Source organism: Eupeodes corollae, chromosome 3 (assembly GCF_945859685.1).
Source record: "Eupeodes corollae chromosome 3, idEupCoro1.1, whole genome shotgun sequence".
NCBI lineage: Eukaryota > Metazoa > Arthropoda > Insecta > Diptera > Syrphidae > Eupeodes > Eupeodes corollae.
In genome coordinates, this window is record NC_079149.1 from 99,469,558 (window position 1) to 99,485,329 (window position 15,772).

General features: G+C 36.1%; 1 protein-coding gene across 2 annotated transcripts; it reads right to left on the reverse strand.

The window, feature by feature from the left end:
- Positions 1-11,035: 11,035 nt before the first annotated feature.
- On the reverse strand, positions 11,036-14,570 carry LOC129951991 (class E basic helix-loop-helix protein 22-like). Of its 2 annotated transcripts, none has more exons than XM_056064397.1 (4): positions 14,265-14,570; positions 11,684-12,015; positions 11,460-11,624; positions 11,036-11,404 (listed from the first exon to the last, which is right to left on the reverse strand). In XM_056064397.1, the coding sequence occupies exons 2-4, from the start codon at positions 12,004-12,006 to the stop codon at positions 11,281-11,283; spliced, it is 612 nt and encodes a 203-aa protein (XP_055920372.1). In that variant the 5' UTR covers positions 12,007-12,015; positions 14,265-14,570; the 3' UTR covers positions 11,036-11,280. The 2 variants fall into 2 exon arrangements, with proteins under 2 accessions (XP_055920372.1, XP_055920371.1); XM_056064396.1 differs by having other exon boundaries at positions 11,684-12,019; positions 14,265-14,567.
- Positions 14,571-15,772: the final 1,202 nt, after the last annotated feature.

Sequence of the window (15,772 nt, forward strand, 5' to 3'; positions counted from 1 at the left end):
AGATCACAATCCTGAAATTTCAGCCATCTAGGTGGTCTAGATCAAGAAATATTGGAGTATGTGGTCTAGATCAAGAAATATTGGAGTTCAAAAATTGTCCTCTAGGTGCCGATTTTTATGCCTTTTAGACGCGTATTAAGCGAGATATTCGCATTTAAAGTTTGGACATGGATTTTTGCCCATAACTTGTTGTAGAGTTGGTCTTATTCAAGGATAGGCAGACCAATGGAAAGGGATTGATTTCTAGATCACAATCCTGAAATTTTAGCCTCTAGGTGGTCTAGATCAAGAAATATTGGGAGTATGTGGTCTAGATCAAGAAATATTGGAGTTCAAAAATTGTCCTCTAGGTGCCGACTTTTATGCATTTTAGACGCGTATTATGCGAGATATTCGCATTTAAAGTTTAAACATGGATTTTGCCCATAACTTGTTGTAGAGTTGGTCTTATTCAAAGATAGGCACAGCAATGGAAAGAGATTGATTCCTAGATCACAATCCTAAAATTTCAGCCACCTAGGTGGTCTAGATCAAGAAATATTGGAGTTCATAAATTGTCCTCTAGGTGGCCGACTTTTATGCATTTTAGATGCGTATTAAGCGAGATATTCGCATTTAAAGTTTAAACATGGATTTTTGCCCATTACTTGTTGTAGAGTTGGTCATATTCAAAGATAGGCACACCAATGGAAAGGGACTGATTCCTAGATCACAATCCTGAAATTTCAGCCATCTAGGTGGTCTAGATCAAGAAATATTGAAGTAGGTGGTCTAGATCAAGAAATATTGGAGTTCAAAAATTGTCCTCTAGGTGCCGACTTTTATGCATTTTAGACGCGTATTAAGCGAGATATTCGCATTTAAAGTTTAAACATGGATTTTTGCCCATAACTTGTTGTAGAGTTGGTCTTATTCAAAGATAGGCAGACCAATGGAAAGGGATTGATTCCTAGATCACAATCCTGAAATTTCAGCCATCTAGGTGGTCTAGATCAAGAAATATTGGAGTATGTGGTCTAGATCAAGAAATATTGGAGTTCAAAAATTGTCCTCTAGGTGCCGACTTTTATGCCTTTTAGACGCGTATCAAGCGAGATATTCGTATTTAAAGTTTGAACATGGATTTTTACTCATAACTTGTTGTAGAGTTGGTCTTATTCAAAGATAGGCAGACCAATGGAAAGGGATTGATTCCTAGATCACAATCCTGAAATTTTCAGCCATCTAGGTGGTCTAGATCAAGAAATATTGGAGTATGTGGTCTAGATCAAGAAATATTGGAGTTCAAAAATTGTCCTCTAGGTGCCGACTTTTATGCCTTTTAGACGCGTATCAAGCGAGATATTCGTATTTAAAGTTTGAACATGGATTTTTACCCATAACTTGTTGTAGAGTTGGTCTTATTCAAAAGATAGGCACACCAATGAAAAGGGATTGATTCCTAGATCACAATCCTGAAATTTCAGCCATCTAGGTGGTCTAGATCAAGAAAATATTGGAGTTCAAAAATTGTCCTCTAGGTGCCGACTTTTATGCCTTTTAGACGCGTACTAAGCGAGATATTCGCATTTAAAGTTTGAACATGGATTTTTGCCGATAACTTGTTGTAGAGTTGGTCTTATTCAAAGATAGGCACACTAATAAAAAGGGATTGATTCCTAGATCTCAATCCTGTAATTTCAGTCATCTAGGTGGTCTAGATCAAGAAATATTGGAGTTCAAAAATTGTCCATTAGGTGCCGACTTTGATACCTTTTAGATGCGTTTTAAGCGAGATATTCTCATTTAAAGTTTGGACATGGATTTTTGCCCCATAACTTGTTGTAGAGTTGGTCTTATTCAAAGATAGGCACACCAATGGAAAGGGAATGATTCCTAGATCACAATCCTGAAATTTCAGTCTTTTAGGTGATCTATATCGAGATATAATGGAGATCAAAAATTGCCGACTTTTGACCCTTCGCATTTATGGTTTAAACATGGATTTTTGCCCATTACTTTTTGTTAAATTGGTCTTATTCAAAGATAGGCACACCAATGGAAAGGAAATGATTCCTAGATCACAATCCTGAAATTTCATCGCTGTAAGTGGTCTAAATCGAGAGATAATGGAGTTCAAAAATGGCCCTCTAGGTTCCGACTTTTGACCTTGTAGGACGCGTTTTTAAGCGAGAATTTCGCATTAGCTTGTATTAATATTAAAAAGCCTTAATTTTTCTTGGCTGTACTTTTTTGTTTTTCGCAATAATTTTTTTATATAACCTCATGAATTATATGGATGCACTTTTCTCAAAATTTAAATAATATTTATTTATAATTTAACACAATATTTACAACTACGAAAATTATTCACATTGCATACACTTGTTGAATATATCAACATAAAACTGTTATGTTTATTAAACACTTTTGTTAAAAAAATTTAATGAGAAATAAAATTACTTACTCCTTTAAAGAAATTATTTTCAAATACCGTCAACCAACTGACATCAGAAATTCACTACTGAATCCGATCGCGAGACAAGAAATAAAAATTTAAATAAATTAACTTCCAATCACTAACTTTTATAATATTTTATTTCACTTTTTTACTACACAATGGAAGAAATAATAAAATCATCACTAAACAGACAGAATTCAAATTTTTAAATAAACCGCCCGCCAACGAACACAACCGAACTGAACCGAACCGAATACGAATACCCACCCGACCGAATGAGCTACACGATGAATGAAAATGAAAAGAATACGAATTGCATTCTATTTTACATTTTACAGAAAATACTTTAAATAAAATCAAAACTTATAACTTTCTTAACATTTTGCTTGAATTTATTTGAACGCACACTAAAAGTAAACATATTAATTAATTATTTTATTTTCAATTTGAGACGATCGCAAACACGAAGCACAAGAATTTACAAACTAACTGTTGCCGTCAATCACCTGCGCCACACAACAAAGATAAAGAAGATGAACTATGTAACTGAATGAAGCAATGAATGAATGAATGAATTATGGTGAACTAACACTCTGTTCAGTAACCTGGTTTGAGAGATCGAATCGAATCGTATCTGAATGAAAATTTCGATCCAGGTGTATGAACTCCAATTTTATATAATATACAAATATGTAAATATTTTATAATTTTCCAAATTTATACGAAACAGTGATTTTTCATCTAAGGAACTTCGAAAAGCAATCAACAATTAATTCGAGGTTTTGAACAAACTAATTTTGACATTTTCGGTTGATTTTTTTCAACAAGAGTTGGAAATGTAAAAGCCATTTTTTAGCAATTTATTAGGGTTAAAAAAAAGATGTTTTACCTAATTTTCAACGATTTTAACATCTTCTATGGCTTAACAATTTGCTTAAGTCATATTCTTTGATCCCTGTACAATTATTCCTATTAGAGCAGAGGATTGAATTGTCCCGTCAACAGTGGGGAATCCCAGTTAATAGGTCAGTTTAATAACTGTATTTGAATTGTTTATTTTCACGATCTGTTACTTTTTAGACATGTTTGGTTTGTGGTTTTTTAATAAAAGTCAATTAGAAAATTAAATAATTAGCAAAATAAAAAGAAATTGCGAAATAATAATAACAAATTGCTAACTAACAATACGATTAGGTTGCTTTAAATTTTGAAGGATTTCTTTAGATGTTTTAATTAAAAGATAATGTATTGACCAATGAATATATACTTATGTGTATAGGAAAATTAGGTTTTCCTTCGGCTTTTTTGGTCACTTTGATCGTGGCAATGAAACAAGGTTGTTACATTAACTTTTCCCGACGTTTCGGCAGGGGTTGCTGCCTTCCTCAGGGGAACTTTATTAAACATGAAATATAAAACACATAGTACAATATTGTGGACAACAAGAATAAGAAAAAACTTACAATTTAACAATTAAATTTTAAAACAATGTAAAAAAACACTTCTAATTAAGAAGTTCAGTCTATAACTACAATAAAAACAAAGAAAAAACTCTTATGAGGAAACAAGTGAGCAATATACAGATGATATACTCTGTGTGTCTTGCTTGCGATTCATATTGTTTTTGTTGTTCAGGATATGGAGCGTTTCGAGTGTATATCGCTTGGAAGTATGTTTTTCCGTTTGAAGAACTTTAACACAATCGAAATCCGGAGAATGACCTTTGTCTATTGAATGGGCCGCCAATGCGGTTTTAGCCAGGTTATTGTTGATGTTTTAGTAGATGTTTTATCTCCCCAGTATTTCATTTTTTAATTATTTAAAAAAAGGTTTTTCCTTATTGCCCACAAAAATCGTAATAAAAAGGCAACATTTGTTGTTGTTTTTAAATTTTAATACTTTTTATTGAATACGTATGCATTTAGGTGCCCGGCAAAATCCTCATTCAAACCCTCCAAGTGGGTGCTAGGCGGGCAATGATCACCACAGCAGTCCTGTGCGTTTTATGCAGGATGGTGATTAGTTAAGGTAGAGTTGGATCGCTGAATTGTTGTAACTCCTCAATAGTGCAACGTTCGGAAACCCAATTTAATCATAGTTTAGAGGTTCCTAATGTCAGTGGTGGTGTGAGCGTACTTGTACGAAAACCGTGCAGAAGAATTCAAGGCTGGGGATAAACCAGCCATTAACGAGCTCTTTTGGATGCTGTGGCAAGGTCCGTCATATTTCTGCCTTACCCCGGCAAGCGGCTCTGCCGGGGCTGACCGTCTTTCCGCAATACTCGTGGGAACAAAATAAAAAATTCAAATCATAAAAAACAAACAAAACAATAATAAAACAAAAAAATCGTGCCATGACTGCCAATGCGGTCACATCTCCTGAAAAGGCTGTCGAGCCAAATCAGGTGTGTGAACGTGTTGTCAACCCTGTGGTTGCTACTAGTGGCGCGAGTCCTTCTCCCTCTACTAGCCGCAACCTTTACTTGAAGGAATTACCCGTCAGTGGAACAGCTGTGACGCTCGGCTGTCCCAAGGGCGTCAATTCCACACCCCACCTCTTCCCCGCTCCTGCTAGGACGTCGCAAGCGACCCCAAGAAAGGACACCCCATCCGAAGAGACAAAATCTGTGACATGTGGAATTGACTCGAAGAGTGAGGGCACACCCGGATTGGTATTGGTAGTGACTAAATCTGGAGGTGGACCCACATCTGTGTCACAAGAAGTCACAGTCCAATCGAGACCAACGCAATACTGAAAGGATTCTAGCCGCAGTGGGTGTCATACCGGCGGCGGAAAGAACCACAGAGCAAACGCGTAAACTCGAGTGGGCTAGTGGCTTTCTTAGCAAAAAAGCTAAACCGACCTGCGGCGACTCAACGTCAAAGCGAGATAGGTCTTTCGAGGGTGACAAGCCCGAACCAAAAGGCAGAAGGTGCTTTTTAACAGCACAACAGCCGTCAACAAAGATCTCTCCTTTAGCGACGCGCTCAAAGGTAAGATCATTGCCGCGGTCATTGACAGGAGTCATGTAGATGGTAACATCTCTCATGATCAGTGGGCAGAGGTCAAGGCTCACCTCGGTTTCAGATTTTTATCTGTCATCGAGGAAAATCCGGGGCCTCTTCCAGACACAGCCGATGCAGGATGGTACCAAAATCGTATCAAACTCATCGCCTGTGGTGATCAGAGATCTTTCGATCTATACAGGGCTGCTGTCAATGGCTTGCCAGAAGTCTGGCCGGGTGACAAGCTCGAGGTTGTTGCAAGGGAGAATATTCCTTGCCGGCCAAGAGCACGCATAATGGTCCCGGCTCTACACAACTGCCCAGACATGATCATGAAACTGATGAGAACAAGTAATCCGGACCTGCCTATGCACGACTGGAAAGTACCAAAGGTTGAGAAGGAGACAGTGGGTCACTATAGATCGGCTCTCGTGCTGATCAATAGGGAATCACTGGCTCCACTGGCCGCGACCAAAGGCGTGATTAGTTATGGTTTTGATGAAATCATGATCCGCATATACAAAAAAGATGAAGATACGCTAAACACGCACCCCACTGAAGCCTCTTCAGTGGAGGGAAGCGCTTCATTGGCAACGAAAATGGAAGTCGATGCAACACCAAAAGTGGAACCATCGACATCCATAGCCCCAAATGAGCCATCCGACGTGGAGGCTAAAACTACAGTCGACCGTAACTCCGACATGGAGACTGAAGACGCCATCTTAGGCATCACCCGGAGTGAGGAAGACATGCTTATGTCCTCCTCAGACGAGGAAAACGCCGACAAAACAGTGGTGGAGGTTGATCTGAATAAAAGTAGCAATGCTGCGATTAGTACAGATTAATCTCCATCACGCCATCATGGCCACGAACAACCTGATACTCCGACTGCATAGGAACAAGGAAGACATCATCTTAATACTGGAGCCGTGGGTCCCAAGCTCCATCATCAGAGGTCTCACGACTCCTGGCTATGAAATATTGTATGCATCGGAGAAAGGTGAACCAAGGTCATGCATGTTAGTAAAAAATGAATTAAACATATTTTTACTCCCCAATTAAGGCGACAAGGACACCACCACCGCTGTCTTAACAACGGATAAAGCCACCTACTAACTCATATCCTCCTACCTTGGCCACGACAGCCCAATTCCAAGAAACACCTTGAGGAAGGCAATTGCGGACGCGCAATCAAAAAAAGTTGGTCTCCTAATTAGTTCAGACGCTAACGCCAATCACACGGTATGGGGTAGCTCTGATATAAATGAGAGATGTGAGTCCTTATTTGATTATTTACTAAGCACTAACCTACTCATAAGTAATATTGGTAATGAACCCACTTTTAAAACCAAGCATAGGAAAGAGGTACTTGATATTACACTTACCTCTGACTCGATCCACAATATGATTTCAAACTGGAATGTCTCAAAAGAGAATTCCTTCTCTGACCACAAATACATTCAGTTTGAGCTCAAAGATGTGGCAAATACATCTTGGGGCTTTTGAAATCACCGGAATACAAACTGGGAGCGATGTAGGGAGGTACTAGCACAACATTCTTAAAATCTCATCCAGTAAAGATGAACTAGACCTTTCTGTAAATCATCTCACCGAAGCCTACTAAAATGAATCAATGAGATCTTCATTCCCTGTAACCATTTTAAAGGGTAAAAAGAAACCTCATTGGTGGCGTAAAGAACTAGAAACATTCAGGAAGAGCTGTCACAAACTCTTCAACAGATCTAAGTACACTAGATCTCCTTCTGACTGGGACTTATACAAACAAGCTCTAAAGCAATATAAAAAAGAATTAAGGAAGAGTAAGAGGTCTTCTTGGAGAAACTTTTGTGGTAAAATAGAAAATACTTCAGAACCCTCAACACTCAGGAAAATTCTCTCAAAAAGTCCAACAATACCCAGTTCTTTAAAGACAGAAGCAGGCACGTGGACTATCACAGATGAAGAATCTCTTAATCTGTTATTAGACACCCACTTTCCAGGTAGTTCTAACATACTCAACGACTTAACATCAGAGTCTCAAGCTTCTACAAGCGATTTAGTTGATCTAATAACGCGGGAAAACTGCAATGGGCCATAGACAGCTTTGATCCATATAAATCTCCAGGACCAGATGGAATCATTCCGGCCGAACTACAAAAATGCTCAGACATGATTATTCCACCATTGGAAATCATTCTGACAAGCTGTGTAAGGTGGAGATATATTCCCAAAGCCTGGAGAATGGCAAAAGTAGTCGTCATTCCCAAAGCAGGGAAACCCTCACACGTTAACCCTAAAGATCTACGACCAATCAGCCTATCATCCTTCCTTCTTAAAACCTTGGAAAGATTGATTGAAATTTATATCAGACATAATTTAAAACCATGTCTCATTTCCACAGCTCAACATGATTACTCTAAGGGAAAATCAGTAGAATCAGCACTTCACTCACTGGTACGTACTATTGAACATTCCCTCGAATACAAAGAATATAACCTGGTAGCGTTCTTAGATATTTAAGGAGATTTCAACAACGTCAGTTACCAGGCGATCACAACAGCAATGGATAAGCTGAAATTAGAGAAGTCACTCATAGATCTTATAAGTCTCGTGCTCAAAAGCAGGACAATAATTTCTAACATGAGAAGTTTTACTACCACCAGATCGGTGAATCGAGGCACTCCCCAAGGTGGAGTCCTTTCGCCTCTTTTATGGAACATGGTAGTAAACGACTTACTTATAGCATTGGAAACAGAGGGTTTCAAGGTGATTGCCTACGCTGACGACGTTGCGATATCCGTATCTGGAAAGCACCCCCAAGTTCTCTCGGAACTCCTACAAAATGCCCTAAACAGGCTAACTAAATGGGCTAAGCAATGTGGATTGGACGTCAACCCACACAAAACAGAATTAATACTCTTTTCGAGAAGATATAAAATTCCTCAGATTAGCCCACCTAAGATTAAAGGAATACCATTAAGTTTTTCCGACCAAGCTAAATATTTGGGCCTCATTTTAGACAAAAAACTAAATTGGTAGGCAAATATTGATGAAAGAGTCAAAAAGGCTACTGTAGCGCTTTTTAATTGTAAAAAGGCCAAAGGATCAAAATGGGGCTTCTCCCCAAAAATAACCCACTGGCTATACACTTCGGTAATCAGGCCGATACTAATTTATGGAGCCGTAGTATGGTGGACCGCACTGGACAAGATGGTAAATCTAAATAAGCTCATCAAAGTCCAGCGGTCAGCAGGTATGTGCATCACAGGAGCACTTCGCACAACACCAACCGAAGCACTGGAAGTGCTTTTAAACCTAACACCACTTGACATCTTCTCTAAAAAGGTGGCTGCCAACTCATGTGTAAGGCTTAGAGCCACCTCTCAATGGACCAGTAACAATACTGGACATACAACTATTCTAGACAATTTCAGATCTATCCCAGATCGCTTAGACTATACCACCCCAACAATGGTATTTGGGAAAAGCTTCCATGTGTCCATCCCTTCAAGATCCTCCTGGGAAGAAGAGGGACCCCTGGAAGACGATGCGGTACACTTCTATACTGACGGTTCAAAGACCGATCCTGGAGTTGGAAGTGGTATCTTTTCAGAACAACTGAATCTCAGTCTATCCTTTAGACTTCCCAATCAATGTAGTGTATTCCAGGCCGAAATAATGGCGATTAAAGCAGCACTATCCTGGCTCAAAGAAAACGTTATATCTTGTAAGGATATACGAATCTTCTCAGACAGCCAAGCCGCGTCTCTGACTCTCAAACAGTCAACGATTGTCAATCATCTCTGAATGAGATGACGGAAAAGTTTAACATTCACCTCATTTGGATGCCGGGTCACAGAGACATTCCGGGAAATTCCAAAGCCGATGAGTTCGCCAAAAACGGAACACTTCTGCCTCATGTTAGAAAAAAACATATCATAGGAACACCACTTGCTACATGCAAATATCTTCTCAAGCAATATGCTCTAGAAACAACAAATGTTAGATGGTCACAAAATACCACTTGCCTAGCAACCAAGCAAATATGACCAAGTATTGACTTAAAACGGTCCAAAGGCTTGATATCACTGAGCAGACAAAGTATAAGCTCTACAATTGGAGTAATAATGGGACACTGCCTCATAGGAAGACATGCTCTGAGGCTAGGGGTCTACACAAATGACTTCTGTAGAAGCTGCATGGACGAGGAGGAAGAGAAAACAGTACAACACCTTCTCTGTACATGTCCAGCACTCTCCATTAGAAGCAATAACTTTCTCGGTAATCCCTTCTTCTATAACACCAGTGAAATGGCAACGATTGACACAAATCGTCTCTCTAACTTTATTAGAATTACAAAATGGTTTGTTTAAGTGCATTACTCTCCCATGAGTAACCTCATTAGTCACAATGGACCCTTGAGGTCTACGTGCGTCAATGACATCTGGACAGCCACTCCCACCTACTTACCTACCTATAATTGGTAAAATCATCTTATAACCTTGGTAATAAGAAAATTGTCATATTCATTCGTGCTCGAACTTTTAAGCTACACTTATAATTTAATAAAGTATTTTTTATAGCGACATAAAACAAAGACCTTATAGAGTTCCCAGTTTTAGATTTGAATTAGGATCATCGAAACTCATCTTAGAAGTGCAAATTATTCTGTACTTGTTGAACTGTGTGATTTTTATAAATGTCTTGACATTCGATTCCAACCGAAAATAAACAAAATATTTATAAAATTTAGACCAGTTTTCATCAAAAGTCCATACAATAACTGAAAAGCCTCTAATAACCCTTTTTATTACTTTATTAATTAAAAGTAATTCTTTAAACATTTTGCAAAAAGAAACATTAGGTAAATATTAAGATAAAATATTTTGAAAGTTCTGTTTGTTTTTAAATTTGCTTCTATCAACTTTTGGTTCTGTTCGATTCTTTAATTTTAATTGAATATAAATAAATATTTTTTTCCAACGGCAATGATTTCTTAAATTAGAGCTGTCAGCTGATAGTTCTGTCTCTTTTAAAATTCACATTCCTCAGCTTTTGTGTCTTTAATATAAATATAACAGAATTTAAAAATATACTTTTCTAACGCTAAATGTCTCTAAAATTAGAGCTGTCAGTTTAATCTACGTTTGAGTCTAGGTAGTTAAGTCACTATCATTTACAATTGTGTACAACTTTAAATGTTGATGTAAAGCTGTTAATTAATGTAAAATGTATCTACTTAATGCATATCTAAATCCTATTAATAATCAATAAATTAAAAAACATTTATCAGAGGTTTTAAGCTATGAATTCGCTATATAGTGTTTGCTGTCATTTTTGACGTTAAATTTCTTGTATTGAACCGCACAATCGAAATGTCAATTTTTCTTAAAAGAACAATATCATCTGCTTGAATAAATAAATGTGTAAATAATGTATGTTTATAATAAATTGACTTTATTTCATTGAAATTATAATTTAAAAAATCAAAAATATTATTAATTCCATTTAACTTACAAATTGTCAAAAATTAAAAATTACACAAACAAAAAATTAAAACAAAATAATAATTCTTATAAATATCACGTAACATTCTGACTAGATGTTCACATTTATGCAAAATTACTTAATTATAATAATGAACTGTTAATTTGACTGTCGCATAAGTTTAAAAAGTAATTTATCCGTATTTTTATCTTTGGCACTAGATTTATTTTTCTTATACAATAAAATTGAAGTTTTAAGTATATTAATTAATAAATAGTTAATATCTAAGCTTTTATTGCTTTGATGAAATTTTGCCATTGACAACTACAACACTATCTATGCAAGCTTTTAATTAGGACTAGAAGGATCTGGATGTGGTCCAGCTAAAAGTTGTTGCAGCTTAGCTGCAGCTGGGAACGAACCCAAATCTAATGGAGCTGCACCGGTTGTGCTCTGAATATAGGCTAGTAATCTGCAAGAAAAAGTATTTATAATAAATATCTTCAGAATATAACAAAGTCTTATACCTCCTTAGCTCATCTAAAGCATTCTGCTGCATAAGAATGTAGTTCTTAGCAAGTAGAAGAGTTGCAATTTTAGATAACTTTCGCACTGAAGGCGAATGGGCATAAGGAATAACACTCCGAAGTTCATCAAGGGCATCATTCAAATCGTGCATTCTTCTTCGTTCTCTGTTTATTGAAAAACATTAAAAAATATAATTTTCAAAATAATATAAACGACACTTTACCTGGCATTTATGTTCAGCCTTACGACTTTTCCTTGACGGTTCTTTTGCTTGCCACCGGAACTTGATGAAGGCCCTGGTGATTTATCCCTCCCGCTTCCAATGATCTTATTTTCATCGGTTTGTGTTGGCTGTGGCAAGGTGAGACTGCTTTGAGCGTAAAAGCCTCCGATGCCGACAGCACCTAATGGAGTTCGACGACCTGGTACACTTTGTGGTGGACTTGATGTAGGCCCCGGATGGCCGCTTAACATGTTCTGTGTTGGCGGAAGTGGAGGGTGGCCATGGCCGTGTATTCCAAATCCAAATGACATATTGGGTTCCATGTTTGATTTCTGTCTGTAAGCAAATTTTAGTTTTAGTTAATTATTTATGTACGTAAGTTACATCAAATGAATCTAGGTTTTTTTAGCTAAGTTAAGCTAAGAAAATATGACAGACTCTGTTTGTGCCTTGTATGCCTACCACTTGTCATTCTGACATAAGCGAAACATTGACATATAACAAGTTATCAAAATTCAATGCCCCTAAAAAATAATAATGATCATTGGCAGTGCTGTCATTTTAGTTGAAGACTTTACGCAGTCCAGGACAAATCATGAAGTGCATGTGATTTAAAATACTCAGACGTCAAAAGGCTGATTGCAACAACTACCACTTTGAATAATTTCAATTTCTGACAGCTTCCTGCATTGACAATTGAGTTTGAATGTTGTCATGCGTTAACAATGCCTGCGTTCAATTTCAGACAGATAGGGTATCCGAATACCTTTTTGTTAGTGTTTTACGTGTAAAATAACAGCTGATCAAAAACAGCTGAGATGTCAAAAAAGGAATCCAAAGGTATCCAAGAATTGCTGGGGTATGCAGATATCTGACAGAACAGCTGATTCAACACATGTTTGAATTTCGAAAACTTAAAAAATTAATTTCAACTTTTTGTATTTGTTGGTAAACGACAAGCTAAAAATTGTTAGTTGAAGTTGTATTTGAGGATGTTCCGTACATAATAGACGATGAAGAAGCTATTTGCCTCCAAATTTTAGAAGGAAATTATGATCTATTTTTTAAAACTTCAAAATTAACTTATTTTGTTCTCATTTTGTAGATATCAATTTTGCTAAATCTTTGCTCCAGTCTAGTGTCCAGCATTCTGAAGTTGAAGAACCTAATCCTGTTGTATATTACAGATTAAGGTTATCTCTTATTTATTAAATTTTAACGCACCCATCAATTCATCATCCACCGACGAATCATCCATCAAATTATCCATTAAATGTTTTATTTTACAACAATTTTGATTTCAATGTTAAATGTGCTCCTGCCTTTTGTGAAAAGCTGAAAGTCGTTTTTATTTTTTGACAGCTATCTCAATACAGCTATCTAACTCGTTCAACAAGGTATCTAAAAATCCACCTATCCAAGACACCCTATCCAACACGAGATTGAACGCAGCCAATATGAGTAATGAGTAAATGTCAAAAAGAAAAAAATGTCAAGGCGAACAATACTAATACAATACATAAAACTATTTTTACCAATGCCAGAGTACTACGAAGAGTGACTGAAACAAATGTTCAGTACTGCGCATGTGTACTGTTCAAAATTGAATGTAGAACTCTAAGACGTCAAAAGAGCCGTCTAGTATGATGCTTATCGCACTTTGACAGCTGACAACTGTATTGTCGTTACAATTTTGTTTGTTTAATTTCAGAATCAGTTTCTTTATTACTGTTGTTTAATTTATAAAAAAAATAAATACAAACAAATTTAGTAAACTCTTTTCTTAACGCCCGAGGTTTAAAGTTGCATTGCCCTTTTTCAAATTTTAGCATGCGTTTTATGACAGATGATATCGTTAAGTCGGTTAGAAGCCTGTCAAAAGCCCGACCGATTATTTTCTGACAGCTTTAATTTTTGACAATTGAAAATTTACAATTGAACAATACTAGTAATGAGTAACGTCTAAACATCAAATCTACGGTTCAAAATTGACATCAGGGACATAGAACAGAACATTTGAATATGAAAGTGCTTATACATTAAACGTTTAAGGGATTTTGCTTTGTTAGAAAGTAAAGAAGGGAATTGGAAAATTCGTTTTTTCAAGCATTTTTTTTTTAAGTAAACATAGGAGTATCACTTATGACGTTGACTCTAATATAGAACATCTTCATAATCCTCAACATGGCTTCCAAAGCGGTCTTCCTTACTCAGTTAAGGATAGATGAATCAATAATATCAAATATTTCAACAAGTTCGAAAAGCACTGACCGTTTTGTTTTGAACTCAGCATTGTTCTTTAGGAAAAACAAATTAATTTTCAAACTAAAATACTCCATAAAGCTTTTAAAGGCGAATCTAGCGTCATCTATGCAGGGCAAGTTACAACACTCTGACATGCGCATAGAAAAAGCTTCAAAAACATATGTCAAATTTTCACTAGAGCTTTCACTGTAACATAATCATAACACTGAATTCAAAAAAATTAATAACAAACCAGTTACTAATGCTTATTTCACTTTAAATAAACAATCAACAAACTAAACTACACACAGTAAACAAATATCCACTATGAACTTACCTAAATTACTTCTCAAAACAGGGTGGAATTGGGAATATAAGGATGTTTGCTTGCGTCTTCTTTTTACATACAAATGCCCGATAAGTTCTTATAAATTAATGTTTATTTATTAAACAAACACTTTAATAAAACATTTAAAATTCTTTAAAATATTTTTAATTATTTAATTATATTATTTATACGATTTAAATTGATTGGTGAACACAAAAACACACCAGCCAAGCTAGCACGCGACCACTTTTGCGGTATCCGTTATCCTTCTTTGGCAAAAATTCAGTTGTAATCGTTGTCGTCTGTCCTGGTCCTGTTTTTTTTTTTTTTGGTTTTGTTGTTTTCCATTGGAAGGGGGTGTTTTTCAACCAACCCTGTGCTGCTGTACCATTTGTACCTTACCAGCAGAAGTATGGGAGAACAAATACACAAGCGCTATAACAAGGGATGAAGAAGTGATGATGCTACTGTGATGTGGGTAATGCTGATGACGTTTAGTTTATATTTTATTTCTATATGTGGTTTCTTATTGTCACAAAATTATGATTGCCATTGTATGAATTTAAGTTCATAAGTTAATTAATTTTCTTTTTCTTAAGAAATTAAAAGAAATCGATAATATTTTCTTAAAGTACCATACTTCATTTGTGATGTTTCAGACTGTCTCAAAATCTATGTCTGACAGTTGAAGTCTCTGGCATTTGTGTACTGAAGAGTTGGCAACCCTAAACTTTAACAATTTAAATACTCACATGACTGTTGTTCATATTGGCTGCGTTCAATCTTAGACAGTGAGGGTATCCGGATAACTTTTTGGTAGTGTTTTACGTGTAAAATAACAGCTGATCAAAAACAGCTGAGATGTCAAAATTGGAAACAAAGGTATCCAAGAATTTCTGGGTATTTAGGTATCTGACAGAATTGCTGATTCAACACATGATTGAATTTCAAGAAACTTGAATATTGATTTCAGCCTTTTGAATTTGTTGGTTAACAAAAAGATACAAAATGTTAGTTCAAGTTTTATTTGAGGATGTTCTGTACATTATAGACGATGAAGAAGCTAATTATGATCTATTTTGACTTCGAAGCTTAAATGTTTCTCTCCCTTTTGTGAACAGCTGAAAGTTGTTTTTATTTTTTGACAGCTATATCAATATAGCTATTTAACTCGTTCAACAAGGCATCTAAAAATCCACTTATCCAAGATACCCTATCCAACACGAGATTGAACGCAGCCATTGTACTCTTATGAAGTGACTTCCTACATTTACTAAAATATTCTTGAAAATTGTTAATATTCATTAACTTTTAACTATCATCTGTCAAATTGTTTTACTTTTAAGGATTGCTTACACTTTTTTACACTTGAACATAATTGAATTCGTATTTAGTTTTATTTAGTTTTAGTTTATTTTATGACACTTTTAAAAAACTGCTAAAAATAAAAGAAAAAACAGCTACAGACTATTGACAGTGTAAATTTATTAGAATATGATTGGGCCCTTGCCCAACTT

Coding starts and splice junctions, on each gene's coding strand:
- LOC129951991 (XM_056064397.1), bottom strand. CDS start 12,006: ATGGAACCCAATATGTCATTTGGATTTGGAATACACGGCCATGGCCAC. Junction 11,625..11,683: donor AGGCTGAACATAAATGCCAG/GTAAAGTGTCGT, acceptor TTCAATAAACAG/AGAACGAAGAAGAATGCACG. Junction 11,405..11,459: donor GCTTTAGATGAGCTAAGGAG/GTATAAGACTTT, acceptor TTTTTCTTGCAG/ATTACTAGCCTATATTCAGA.